The sequence below is a fragment of the Phaeodactylum tricornutum genome, chromosome 29 (genome assembly GCF_000150955.2).
Source record: "Phaeodactylum tricornutum CCAP 1055/1 chromosome 29, whole genome shotgun sequence".
Lineage (NCBI taxonomy): Eukaryota > Bacillariophyta > Bacillariophyceae > Surirellales > Neidiaceae > Phaeodactylum > Phaeodactylum tricornutum.
In genome coordinates this window covers 26,096-40,629 of record NC_011697.1, presented here as the reverse complement: position 1 = coordinate 40,629, position 14,534 = coordinate 26,096, and the positions used below count along the sequence as shown (strand labels likewise).

The following is a 14,534-nucleotide window of genomic DNA, read 5'->3' as shown; positions in this document are numbered from 1 at the left end:
GTGGCAACTGCAGAATTTAGAAACGGTGCCTGAATACGTTTCAAAAACTTTCGAACTTTGGCTGCCTCCGTCAAAGGTTCTCCAAACTCTTCCATATCTGTGTGCGCTTGCTGATGAATCTCTGCAAAACGCTCAAACGTAAAACCACGACGCTCTCCGTTATAAAACTTCGATTCAAGGTCCCCTTCAGCTCGTGTCATGATCTTCGACTGATTTGTCGGTCCCAAATAATGCGAACGCAAAGCAAACCACGCCGCACGACCGTTTCGAGCTCTCGAATACGACGACACCCAACTCCAAGCCGGACCTCCATGAGTACAACTACGAATAATGGTCCACACCTGAGCATTGTCTGCCGCATAAGACTCTTCATCATGAGGACTGCGAGCAATCATTTCTTCGAACGCATCCTGATAATTATTGTCTGGACCCTCTGGAACTTCTTCCTCTTCACGAATAACGTAAGCGAGTGGGACTCCTGTTGTTCCTCGAATTTGCAGCAAGTACTCCGCAATATTCTCGAACGCATCACGAATCTTCTTTAAATCTTCAATCTGAGTAGGAGCCGTAAGGTCTTTTGCCAACTCTTTATCTTCCTTTTCGCGCTTCTTAATCTCAATCATCGAGTAAATGCGCGCCGGATTAAACTGAACTGGATAAGGCCGAGAAGTGCGCTTCAAATGACGAACATAGTACGCCAACAAGACAAGACGCTCCTCCGCAGTGGGTGAAATCGCAACACCATTGCGAGGAATCACAGCCGGTGCTCCTGGTTCTTCCGCGTTAGGATTCGGGAGTGTACCCCCGGGACGACGAATATTCTTACACATATCCTTGATAAAATCATCCGTCGCAATCTCGAAAACATCCATAGACGTAATCGAATCAGTAATGGCATCACGCTGTTCAACATCAACAATACCAATTGCTTGTAAAGCATTTCGAACTTGAGCTAAAGCGGCTGCCATGGTCAACTTTCTTCTTTCTTCCTGTATCACAAACTCATAAAATTCTGTTAGTTGGTTTCGAACATTCAGTGTTCTCACGCCACGTGAACACGAGAATTATTGATCATTGATGTCATCAAATGTGAATTTCACATATAGACTTGAATAAATGATATCGATAACGAGTACCGTTTCATTACCATACAATAAGTACGCAACGAACTCTAGCGAACACAAAACAGCTGTCGCTCTCATCCGTTCGAGATATTTAACCAATATCTATCAGAGTGGAGGATCCGCGACTACCTTGCGGTATAATTCCGATAATAATTGTTGCATAAGTAACTGCTTCGTATAAGCATACTACTTATCATCCACACATGAATGACGCTCAAAACCCGAGCATTTAGCAAACAATACAATTTTGTGCAATGCACCTTCTTCGATAGATGAAGAGATTCATGGATGCGTCCAACCATGGAGATTTTGCCTCGTTTCAGACCGTTAGACGGATACGAAACCCAGTAACCGATCAACACGTCTATCACGTGGACCACTATGAGAAACTGGCAGTATTTTCCAGGCCTCTGCAGGCTTCGGCGACTTAACAACGACATGAAAAGCCAGGTATTTTGCCCTACCTCCCCAGGCACAATCGGAATCAGCGATCACTTCAAACACTCGAAAACACAACGAAGACACTACCTTTGATCCCGTTACCTCAGCATAGAACTACTGGGTCTGATAAACTAGAAAACTGCAACGATAACGGGCTAGAATCGTCTAAGGAACCGAAAGGATCCCGCATACTTTCGTAGACGACCAAAGGCGTAAAAACACAAGATTATAGACTTATCTGATAGACTTAGGGATATGAACCCCTCATGTATCGCTTGACGTAGGGGTTTTCTAATATGGCAGCTCCTGGACTGGAACTGCAGAAGGATTCATTCTGCATTGGAAAAACCATTTACGCATCTACAACAACATGGTCCCGAGCACGGAAAAGTTGCCCCCGCAGCTATGCCTTACCCTGCTTGAGTCCTCTGTTCGTGATGTTTCGGAACTCCGTCAAGTCAACACTACCGCAAATCTAGATTTAGCTAAAGGGGGGTCTCCCATCAACTATGAGAATTACCTAAGCCTACTTCTTGCTGCTGCAACTTTGTATGACAAAGGTAACAACCTTTCCAATTCTCGTAACCCAAAAGCCAAGCGTAGTGCTTTTGTTACTGAAACCTCCTTTCCAGACGATGATTACGGCGTCGATTACGACATTGACTTGTCCCCGTCCATCCTTTACGAGGCAAATGTCCACAACCGTCGAGCAGGCGACCAGAATCGGGCCCGCCAGACCAATGTCAATCGCGAACGTCCCTATATTCCCCGTGAGATGTGGGATAAACTGTCCGACGATGCGAAAGAAATTCTTCGTGGCATGTCGTCTCCTCAAGAAGGCAATGCATCGGCCAACAGTAAATCATCCTCTGCATTCCACGCCAACTCCCATTCCCTAACTGATACGGGACACTCTCCTTCAACGGACGAATCGTTGCACAAAGACGACAACGACAAATTCCACGATTGTGGGAATGACACGGAATTGCTTGCACATCTCACTGATCGTTCAAGTACTATGGCACATGGAGACATTCGAAAAGTTCTCGCTTCGGCTTCCTCCTGTAAGCAGAATCCCACGAGCTCACTACAGTCCAACATGCTCGAGTACAGTATTTCCCGGCACGCCGTTACTGGGACAACATCCTCCCTCATTGACAGAGGTGCAAACGGTGGACTCGCTGGGAATGATGTTAAAATCCTGAACAAGACAGGTCGTTTTGCTAGCATCACTGGTATCAATGACCATACCCTGCCTGATTTAGATATCGTCACCGCTGCTGGACTCGTTGAATCCCAGAACGGACCTATCATTGTCATACTTCACCAGTATGCACACCATGGGAAAAGTAAAACAATTCATTCTAGTGCGCAACTTGAATACTACAAGAACGTTGTCGAAGACCGTTCTCGGGTTCTGGGGGGCAAACAGCGTATCGTAACTCTAGATGACTACGTTATTCCTCTTCACGTTCGCCAAGGACTGGCTTACATGGACATGCGCCCACCTTCGGATACCGAATTTGACACACTTCCGCATGTTGTTCTTACTTCCGATGTGGACTGGGATCCGTCTATCATTGACAATGAAATTGATCTCGTCACAGACTGGCATGATGCCGTCCAGGACCTCCCCGGCGATCTGTACGTTGAACCTCGCTTCAATTCAACCGGGGAATACCGACACAGACACGTTGCCAATTATGACATTTTTTCGTCGCCCGAATTGGTCGATCCATCCACGGCTATTGGCAATATACTTTCGTCAAACAAGCATGATATGACCCGCAATGCCCACAATTACGAAGCTTTGCGCCCTTGTCTTGGTTGGATCTCTGCCGACACAGTTCGGAAGACCATCTTGGCCACCACACAATTCGCTCGCGAGGTTTATAATGCACCTATGCGTAAGCACTTCAAGTCTCGTTTACCGGCACTTAATGTTCATCGTCGCAATGAAGCTGTCGCTACCGATACCATTTGGTCGGACACGCCTGCTGTTGATAATGGCGCTAAATTTGCACAACTATTTGTTGGTAGACGGTCGCTTGTCACCGACATTTATCCTATGAAAACCGACAAAGAGTGTGTTAATGCTCTTGAAGACAATATTCGTCATTGTGGCGCCATGGATAAGCTCATCAGTGATCGTGCCAAGGCCGAAGTCAGCAAGAAGGTTTCTGATATTACCCGTGCTTACCACATTGATCAATGGCAAAGCGAGCCAAATCACCAGCACCAAAATTATGCTGAACGCCGCATTGCAACTGTCGAAGCAAATGCGAATAAAATCCTAAACAAAACCGGTGCACCCAATTCTACATGGTTATTGTGTGTTTCCTACATTTGTTATTTGTTCAATCATTTGGCACATGAGTCTTTACACGATCGTACTCCCCTTGAAGTCCTCAACGGTAGTACCCCTGATATTAGCGTACTCCTTCAATTTCATTTTTGGGAACCGATCTACTATCGACTAGAAGATCCTACTTTTCCTTCCGATGGGACTGAAAAGAAAGGCCGCTTTGTTGGAATTGCTGATTCCGTTGGTGATGCTCTTACCTATAAGATACTCACCAATGACTCCCACAAGATCCTTTTCCGATCCAGTGTCCGCTCTGCGTTGAAACCTAGTGAAACCAATTTGCGTCTTGAACCACATGAAGGGGAGAGTCCTCCTAAGCCTATCAACTTCATTAAGTCGCGTAGAACTGAGGACGAAAATTCTTATGCCCTCCACACGCTACCTGGTTTCACCCCGGACGATCTCATCGGACGCACGTTTTTAACTGGCACCCAGGACAATGGGGAGCGTTTCCGTGCACGTATTGCCAGAAAAATCCTCGATCCTGACAAACCCCACGACATTCAATTTCTCGTTGAAATCAATGACGGTGAACATGATGAAATCATTGCATACAACGAAATTCTAGATAAAGTTGAGACTGATCTAGAGAAGGAATTGGCTGATATTGATCGCCAATGGAAGTTTAAGGACATTGTGGCACATCAAGGACCCCTTCAACCCACAGACATAAACTATAAAGGTTCTAAGTTTAATGTTTTGGTAAACTGGGAAACCGGAGAGTCTACCTATGAACCTCTAGATGTCATAGGTGCCGATGATCCTATCACTTGTGCAGCCTATGCTAAACGCCAAGGCTTACTAGATACCCCGGGTTGGAAGCAATTCAAACGACTCGTCAATCGTCAGAAGAAGTTCCAACGCTTTGTCAACCAAAGTCGCCTACACTCTATTCGTCGTGTACCTACCTACAAATTTGGTTATCAGATCCCGCGAGATCATAAAGACGCTGTCGACATTGACAAGCGCAATGGTAACACCAAATGGCAGGATGCCGAGGGTATTGAGCGTACTCAGCTTCACGAATACAATACCTTTGTTGACAAGGGCAAGGCTATCCTAAGCGGTAAACACGTTTCGAATGCGCCTACAGGATACAGGAAGATCAGAATCCACACGGTCTACGATGTTAAACATGATGGTAGACACAAGGCCCGTATGGTTGCTGGAGGTCACCTTACCCCCGTGCCCCCTGAGAGCGTCTACTCTGGAGTTGTGTCCCTTCGAAGCCTTCGCATTGTCGTGTTCCTAGCAGAGTTAAATAGCTTGAAACTATGGGGAGCCGACATTGGGAATGCTTATCTTGAAGCCAAAACCCAAGAGAAAGTCTTTGTTGTTGCTGGGCCTGAGTTTGGTGACCTTACTGGTCATATACTCATCATCAGCAAAGCTCTATACGGTTTGCGTAGCAGTGGTCTCCGTTGGCATGAGAGGTTCGCAGACACACTTCGTGACATGGGTTTTACACCCAGTAAGGCCGATTCCGATGTTTGGATGCGCCCCAGCCGAGGTGTTTACGAGTACATCGCCGTGTATGTCGATGATATTGCTGTCGCAGCGCATGACCCCGATAGTATCGTTGAACAACTCAAGAGTGTTCACAAATACAAGCTCAAGGGCGTCGGACCATTGGAGTACCACCTAGGCTGTACGTTTGAACGAGACAAGGATGGAACTTTGTCCTATCACCCGCGGAAGTACATTGCACGAATGATGGAGCAGTACGAACGTATGTACGGTGAATCTCCCAAGCAATATGTTTCACCGTTGGACAAGGGCGACCATCCTGAGTTGGATTCCACTTCTGAACTAAGCGAAGATGGTATCAAGCAGTATCAGTCGTTGATCGGGAGTTTACAATGGCTCATCACCCTAGGACGGTTTGATATTGCTACCGCCGTTATGACTATGGCTCGATTCCGTGTTGCTCCCCGACAAGGTCATCTTGATCGACTCAAACGTATGTATGGGTACCTTCGTAAGATGAAGACTGGTGCAATTCGTGTGCGCACGGATCAGCCTGACTACGCCGGGTTACCTGACCGTAGTAACGAATGGGCACGTTCCATATACGGAAACGTCGAGGAACTTGTTCCCCACGACGCGCCAATGGCTTTGGGAAAGGCTGTTGTCCTAACGACATATGTCGATGCAAACCTGTACCACGACATGATTACAGGTCGTTCAGTCACCGGTATCCTGCACCTCATAAACCAAACTCCTTTTGAATGGTTTTCGAAACGTCAGGCTACTGTCGAGACTGCTACCTACGGATCAGAGTTTGTTGCAGCGCGTATTGCTGTCGAACAGATCATTGATGTACGCACTACAATGAGGTACCTAGGTGTTGAGGTCAAGGGCAAGACTATTATGTTTGGAGACAATCAGTCGGTTATTACAAGTTCTACTGAGTCCCAATCGCCGATCAACAAACGGCACAACGCTTTGTCTTACCACCGAGTCCGTGAAGCAATTGCATCCGGCATTGTAGATTTCCAAAAGATTTTGGGAGCCAACAATCCTGCTGATGTATTGAGCAAGCATTGGGGTTTCCAGCAAGCATGGCCTCTTCTTAAGCCTATACTGTTCTGGCAAGGTGATACATCTGATTGTGATACCAAGGCTTTGAAGGATACAACACAGACCGATGGGGAGTGTCACGGTATAGTACCATGCGACATGTCTTCTAATGATGTCCGTCAGTTGGATGTCAACACGGTGAACGGCAGTTGGAGTGTTCTTGAGAATGAAGTGAGTCGTATGGGAGTTAGTTCGGTCTTATTGTATGGAGTCCCTAGATACAATGATGTATCGAGCGTTGGAGAGAACGCGACGGAACGTGTCGTGTTCTGACGGTGGCAACGGAGTGGGACAGATAATACTTATTGGCTGCTTAACGGATGTAAATGGATGCGCTCCATTTTCCACGGCATGCATGTTATGAAAGGTATTCTCGGTGTCACTATTATGTGAGCGCGGGTCATGGTATAGGAATACTATGACCGAAGAAAGATATTTGTGTACGGTTGAGTTTGTTTCTCAGTTTTGTTGTTTTGTTGGCAAATCGGAGAAGCAACGAGAACTAGTTTATAGCACTAATTCTTCAATCATTGTTTTATAAGTTCTTTGATCCGTACTGCTAGTTTACGCACAGGTCCTCGTATCCGCTGCCTAACCCGAGGGGAGCGTCGCCAACGAGTAGAGTTTTACAGTCCCTAAGCCCCTTAGGTGTATCGCCGGTCATTCGTCATAACGCCCTCTCTGTTTACCAAGCTCTGTCCCTAACAGCGCTTCTGTCCGAACGGTGCACACTGGTGTATACCGTAACAGACCACTACAAGAAACTGGCAGTATTCCAGGCCTCTGCAGGCTTTGGCAACTTAACAACAACATGAAAAGCCAGGTATTTTGCCCTGCCTCCCCAGGCACAATTGGAATCAGCGATCACTTCAAACACTCGAAACGCTACGAAAACACTACCTTTGATCCCGCTACCTCAGCTTAGAACTCCTGGGTCTGATAAACTAGAAAACTGCAATGTTAACGGGCTAGAATCGTTTAAGGACCCGAAAGGATCCCGCATACTTTTGTAGACAATCAAAGGCATAAAAACATAAGATTATAGACTTGTCCAATAGACTTAGGGATATGAACCCCACATGTACCGCTTGACGTAGGGGTTTTCTAATCCCTAAGTTTCATCAAATATAAATTTTGCTCGAGGTTAGAGTCCGCTGTTTTCAATTCTCTTCATGCGACATATCAGGTTGTCACACTCGAGTGTCAATCTTGACAGCGATTACCGCACATCATCCATTTATCATTTAAAATTTCTGTCCATTATCTCACTCTCGTTGTCAATTTCACTTCATTGTTCAATTGATCCCTGCCATTACTGGGGAAAAGGCGAACTACATTTGTGTGAATAGGAAAAGAACATTATTTTAGCACCAAAATTCGCCGAATTTGATTCGCCGGGACGAGACTGTCGGGAAACGGTGAAGATTTCCGAAAGGGAGCGTTCGGAAGCATGTCTCGAGAGGTCAGCAATGGCATATCTTCAACGGAGCATACCAAATTACTTACAATAACAGCTGAAAATGACAGCGCTACAGGTAGTCTCTACTGCCTACGAAAACAACTAGTTGTGGGAGCTGTAACGACTGCGGCGGTTTTGCTTCTATGTACTTCCCCTTCAAGTCCACTATCATTCTTGGAATGGTCACAGCGAAACAAAATTGAATCAAGTAAGCCAGTCCGCTTTCCTGAAACTTTTATTTGGGGGGTTGCAACCAGCAGCTACCAAATAGAAGGTGCCATAGACGAAGGTGGCCGCGGCAAAACCATTTGGGATAATTTTTGTCACCAAGGTATCCATATCTCGGACAACTCTACTGGGGATGTTGCTTGCGACCATTACCATCGTATGAAGGAAGATGTTGCAATGATGAAGCAACTTAATATAGAAGCCTATCGGTTTTCGATTGCGTGGTCTCGAATACTGCCCAATGGAACAGGGGGAGTAAATCAAGCTGGAGTCGATTTCTACAACGATTTAATTGATACTCTGGTTGGCCATGGAATAGAGCCTTGGGTAACACTGTACCATTGGGATTTACCAGAGGCGTTGCAAGTCAAGTACGGCGGATGGCTAGATCCAAGAATTGTGGATGTGTTTGCTGAGTATGCACAAGTGTGTTTTCTTGCCTTTGGAGACCGCGTGAAAAACTGGATTACCATCAATGAGGCGTGGACAGTTTCTGTTAATGGTTTTTCGACTGGAATACACGCCCCGGGGCATCTTTCTTCGACTGAACCGTATCAAGTTGGTCATCATCTTCTGTTGGCTCACTCAAAAGCAGCAAGCATATACAAATCCTTTTTTCAACTCCGCCAGAAAGGGAGGATCGGGATTGCCAATTGCGGTGACTTCCGATATCCTCGAACGGATAGACCAGAGGACCGTGAAGCTGCAGAGCGCGCTATGTTATTTCAATTCGGTTGGTTCACTGATCCACTTTTGCTTGGTGACTATCCACCAATCATGCGACAGCTACTTGGGGACAGATTGCCAAGCTTCACTGAGGATAATCGAGCCGAACTGGTAAATTCAACCGACTTTATTGGGCTGAACTACTACTCGTCATTTCTTGCTTCAAAGCCCGCTTTTAAAACTGCAGACAATTCGTACTGGGCTGACATGTATGTAGACTTCTCTGGGGATGCAAAGTGGACAACAAATGACATGGGTTGGTATGTGGTACCAGATGGTCTCCGAGAAATGCTTCTCTGGATCTCAAAGCGGTACAGGAATCCACTGCTTTTCATAACAGAGAATGGTACTGCGGAAAAGGATGATAATTTGGAACTTGTTAAACAAGACGAGAGACGCAGGGTTTTTTTCGAGTCGCACTTGAGAGCCTGTTACGATGCTATTGTTCAGGGTGTTAGCCTTGGCGGGTACTTTGCGTGGAGCTTGATGGACAACTTTGAATGGCAATTTGGATACACTCGTCGGTTTGGGCTATGCTCCGTTAACTTTCAAACCATGGAGAGGACACCGAAAATGTCTGGCCAATGGTACGGTGCCACAGCTCTAGCCAATGGGGCAAACATTGATATTGAGAATGGAGGCAACAAAAACTGGCAGCACAGGAGACTCTTGCCAGCTTCCAAGTACGGCAGACGGGTCGAAATACCTAAAAGGGTTTTAATTGGCTACGGATCCAACATGGATATGGTTAAGGAGGCTGTCTATAATGGTGTGAACATTGTCGTTTGGTCGTTTATTTCGATAATTCCCAACCGTGGAGGAGCATTGCAGAAGGCTCGAGCGAGGAATTTCAATGTTGTTGGCAGTGTGAGCAATGCTGGAGCGGTTCTGGTGACAAAGCTGAACCTCACAGCTCTTACGTTGCTGATCGAAGATCTATCACAAAATGGTTTTGGTGACGTCGTCCATTTGGCAAGTATAGGAGGTTGGAACGGTGGTCACTTATCTCCGCTCGTTTCAGCAAGGGAGTGGTGGATCACTTTCAGTGAAGCTGCTGGCTTTATTTTTGATGGAATCGACTGGGATCTGGAAGGAGACGATTTCCTATCCAGTCCAAGTAACGTGTTCGCAATCGACTGCTTGGACAAGATGGGGCACATCAGTCAGCTCGCAAGTGAAGGTAAGCGCTGGAGTGGTTGACTGTCTCCGCATTAAGGTTTGCGTTTGCTACACTCATTGGCGTGCACTCCAGAGAACTACATAGTTACAATGGCACCGCCTCAATCCTACTTGGATGTGGATGGAAACGGACGGTTCAGTCGATACCTGAATCTGACTGATCCGACAAGAAGCTGGCACAACGAATTTTCTCACTTTGGTGCCAATGCATACGCATATCTCCTGGCTAGATTTGGAGACTCCATTGATTTAATTTCTGTTCAGTTTTACGAGAGCTATTCGAGAATTGCCATGGCTACGTTCAATTCAGGCACATCTCCAGCTATTTCTATAGCGCAATACGTCACACAGCTGCTTGAAATGGATTCGAAATATTTGGTGAAATTTTCCTCAGATCCAAATCTCGTCATAACCAATCAGCTGGTCTCAATTCCACTTTCAAAGTTGGTGCTGGGTTTTGCGAACGGATGGGCTCTCGAGGAGGCAAATCTGCAAAAGGTTTTCTTTGCCCCTATTGACCACGTGCAATGGGCTTGGTCGACGCTTTTGACGAAAAACTGTACTCCAAGAGGATTTATGTTTTGGACAATTGATGAGGAGGGTAAAAATGGAATCAAACTAGCTGCTGGCTTGCGGAGAGTCTTGGACATTAAGCCATGAGTTCGGATCTTCACATACGTAGGGCATCGCTGCTGTGAGTTAGGTCTTTTACTGTTAGACGGTGTGAGTTTTCTGCAGGTATCTACAGTTAGCTTGTTTCATTTTAAGAACTTTTTGTAAGCAAGTGTGGTTTACCTAGTTTTCACTGACAAATGTTTCAATGATCTGGACTTCGCTCATCAACTCGTTCCGCACAGATAGCAATTTCTTTCTGGCTAAGTCAAGCGCCTGATGAATTTTTCGCTGCAGTCAAAAACTGGTCAATTGCCTGGGCTACTAATCAAGCTAATGCAAAGGAAGCGATTATCTATAGACGTTACGATGATTCTTATGGGTAGAGTCGGACTTTGTTCCGCTCATTTGAATTAGCATTTGCTCTGTCATTTTGTTAGAATTGTGTGTGTAGCACACGAGACACTTCGGCATCTCACCAGAAGACGCAGACGGTGCGTGTGTCATCCGTCGCTACTTTAATGCCTCAAGCAGACGAGTTAGATCATGAAGCATTCTATCAGTACATTAACGCTCAAGTTGTGTTACTGTACAAGGACATTGCTACCACTGGATTGTGATGGTAAAATGGTCGGGAAATCGCATCCTAATCCTGTTTTGGACACGAGAGTTTTGGAAGTTCAATTTCCAGATGGTAATGTTCAGGAATTTGCTGCTAACATTATTGCAAAACATATATATTTGCAGGTGGATGATGAAGGTTGCCGTGGGTACCAGACGTATTGCAGAAACGCGAATGTATTATTTTAGCGGTAAAAACGAGATTTCTGAAAAGGAATCACAAGTTTGGTATTTGTATGCCAAAATTGGTTGAGCTGCCAGCATTTAAAATTCTTGATCAGAATGCTCCTGAACTAGTTGCTCATACATGGATACCATGTCACATGATATTTGATATCAAGATGGATTTCACTTGCAAAGCCAGATTTGTCGCCGGGGGACATGTTCCAGATCCGCCAAGTTCAATTACATATGCCAGTGTTGTTACATGCAATAGTGTTTGCATTGCTCTACTCATTATGCACTTATTGTTTGTGTGTTGTGTGGTTTGAAGTCAAGTGGAACAGCTTGGTGTGCTCACTTAGCTGCAACAATGGAAGAGTTGCATTTTATCTCTTGTCTTGCAGATCCAGATGTTTGGCTTAGACCAGCTCAGAAACACAATGGTACAAAATACTATGAGTATGTGCTTATTTATACCAATGATTTCCTATGTATCAGTACATATCCAAAGAAGATTCTGGATTCAATTGGTATGCATTTCAAGCTCAAGCCCAAATCAATTAAGATGCCAGAGGTATCTTTGGGAGCAAATCTTGAATGTTTTATGCTTCCTGATAATCCATCAAAACAGCAATGGTCAATGAGTTCTACAAATTATGTGAAACAGGCAGTTGCAAATGTTGAAAAGGATTTGGATGAAATTGGAAAACATTTATCTACAAAGATTGCGTCACCTATGTCTTCAAATTATTGACCAGAACTTGATGTTTCTCCTGTCTTGGATGCAGAACATGCCAACTATTTTCAGTCACAGATAGGAGTTTTGAGATGGGCAGCTGAAATTGGTTGCATTGATATAATGTGCAAGGTGTCAATGCTCTCATCTTCTCTTGCAATGCCGCGTGAAGGACATCTAGCTGCAGTTTTTCATATTTTCGGATATCTGAAATCTCACCACAAGTCTTGATTGGTATTTGACAATTCTTATCCGGTGATTGACAACAGCTTTAACAATGATGCGGATTGGACAGACTTTTACGGTGATGTAAAAGAGCCTATTCCACCAAATGCTCCAGAACCACGTGGTAAGGTGGTGGAGATTATAGCTTTTGTTGACGCTGACCATGCAGGAGACCGTGTTACTATCATACAAAGTATTTTATGGTGATTCATGTTACAAGAAGGGTTTACCAACTTTCCCGTTCTCAACAGGTTCAGTGTTGCGACAAATTGCATTTGCATTATATTTGTCTTTGCATGCTGTGTCGAAGTTTTATTTTATTTGGATCCCTATTTTTCCCATTGTGGTTTTTAGGGGACACATTTCGGCAAGTTTATGTTCATGGTCTCAATGTGAGGGGGGGACTAGAAAAACCCTACGACAAGCATATGGGGGTTCAAGATCCATATATCGTTGGGACAAGTTTACAAGTTTTGTTTTACGTCTTTTGTCGTATCTACGATCCTTTGGTCCCTCAGACACGTTTTAGCCCGTTATTGTTGCAGTTTTCTAATACTAATAAAAGTATGCTATCCCTAGAACAATCATTGGCCTGTTAGTGCCCTACGAGATGCTCTTTTCCAATCAGTGATTACCAACCAGAAGTTGGAAAAGAGCTCCCACAGTATTTCTTAGAGTAGTTATCCTCTCCATGTTGCTAGAACCAACAAATGGCTTCCATAGTTGCACAGACAAAGGAAAGTAGCGACGGATGACACACGCACCGTCTGCGTCATGACATGCCGAAGTGTCTCGTGTGCTACACACACAATTCTAACAATACGAAGAACCCCCCTTTACCTTATAGCCTCGTTCCTTCCTAAAGGTGAGGCAAACCTGCTTGTATTTGATTTTTCACTTGAAGCAACAAGGTCAGTAGCCTCGGACCTTGTTCCGCAATTATTCTTCAGATGAGCGATGACAACAGAAAAATGAACGATAGCACGATGCCTCCGTCATCAAGAGAACAGCTGGCTTCACAACGGCTACCGCCCAACGCAGGATCTTCGTCTCGGCAAAAAGTGGGTGTACGGAGAGGTTTCGGACTTTCCGACTGGAACCGCCTCTTACGCTCCTCTGACGACCTTGCTCAACGAAAGGGTAAGGCTCTGAGAAAAATTAAATGGGAAGAAATTGGAAGGCACAACAGTATGTATGATGGTTGGATTGTGTTGAGAGGAAAAGTGTACTTCGTCTCGCCGTATCTAGCCTATCATCCTGGCGGCGAGAACATTCTCAAACAGGCTCTTGGAAAGGATGCGACTAATCTTTACGACAAATACCATCGCTGGGTCAATGAAGACGGGTAAGTGGAGATAGATATAGAGCAAATACTGGTTGCTTTCACTCAACAGTGCCTAATTTTGCGTCGTACTTCGTAAGTAGTCTGATTGGAAAACTCTTGATAGGTTACTTGGACGAAGCGCCTTCTGATTCCGAGGACGAGATGGATTCCTATCTGCCGCAACAAATTGCAATGCCGCCCCCGCAATCACGGACGAATTTCACGTCACCTATCTCCTTGTCCAAAGGGAAATACAATGTTGAAGGAAAGGGGAAGCTCTAGAGTTTACGGAAAGAGTCGAAGCAGAAGTGCTTACATTAGTAACATGTTGCTTAGGTTCGGGTTTATTGCTCACACTGTAGGCTCCATCATTCCTCCAAATCTTCACATATGATCTCCAGCCTTAATTGTAGCTAACAGCCTTATTTTGTAGCTCCAAAAATGAATACTAAAGCTGTCGCAAGCAGCACAACTGAAACCGCCACTATGAGGTCTACACGCAACGCCATTTCTTTTCGTTTTGGTAGAAAGTCTGGGTTGATTTTTCTGCAAAGTTCTTCCGTGGAGTTTTGCATCGTTTCAAGCCGTTGAGCGGAAAGGGGCTCCTTTACGACAACATTGGCCAGATGAGGCCAAATCCCTTCCATCCACCGGGCGATCACGGTTTGTTGGAATTCGGTGCCTGTTCCACTTGCATCAGCCTTCCCAAGAGGCCCAACTCTCTGGGCGCCTACCAAGTGCAAGCTCTCGTT

The 14,534-nt window shown here is 45.3% G+C and overlaps 3 protein-coding genes across 3 annotated transcripts; all 3 read left to right on the top strand.

Moving 5' to 3' along the window:
- Window positions 1–1,935: 1,935 nt before the first annotated feature.
- Window positions 1,936–4,418, top strand: PHATRDRAFT_41294 (predicted protein; the record flags this gene model as incomplete). The annotated part of the gene is made up of 2 exons (XM_002185282.1): window positions 1,936–4,315; window positions 4,366–4,418. 2 exons carry the CDS (start codon window positions 1,936–1,938, stop codon window positions 4,416–4,418), a joined length of 2,433 nt encoding a protein of 810 aa, XP_002185318.1.
- A 3,370-nt stretch (window positions 4,419–7,788) lies between these two features.
- Window positions 7,789–10,884, top strand: PHATRDRAFT_50351 (beta-glucosidase; the record flags this gene model as incomplete). Its single annotated transcript, XM_002185281.1, has 2 exons — window positions 7,789–10,103; window positions 10,176–10,884. 2 exons carry the CDS (start codon window positions 7,961–7,963, stop codon window positions 10,760–10,762), a joined length of 2,730 nt encoding a protein of 909 aa, XP_002185317.1. The 3' UTR covers window positions 10,763–10,884.
- Window positions 10,885–13,507: 2,623 nt separating this feature from the next.
- Window positions 13,508–13,920, top strand: PHATRDRAFT_6435 (predicted protein; the record flags this gene model as incomplete). Its single annotated transcript, XM_002185280.1, has 2 exons — window positions 13,508–13,803; window positions 13,884–13,920. Coding segments are annotated over 2 exons (333 nt in total), but the record flags the coding sequence as incomplete, so codon positions are not given.
- Window positions 13,921–14,534: the final 614 nt, after the last annotated feature.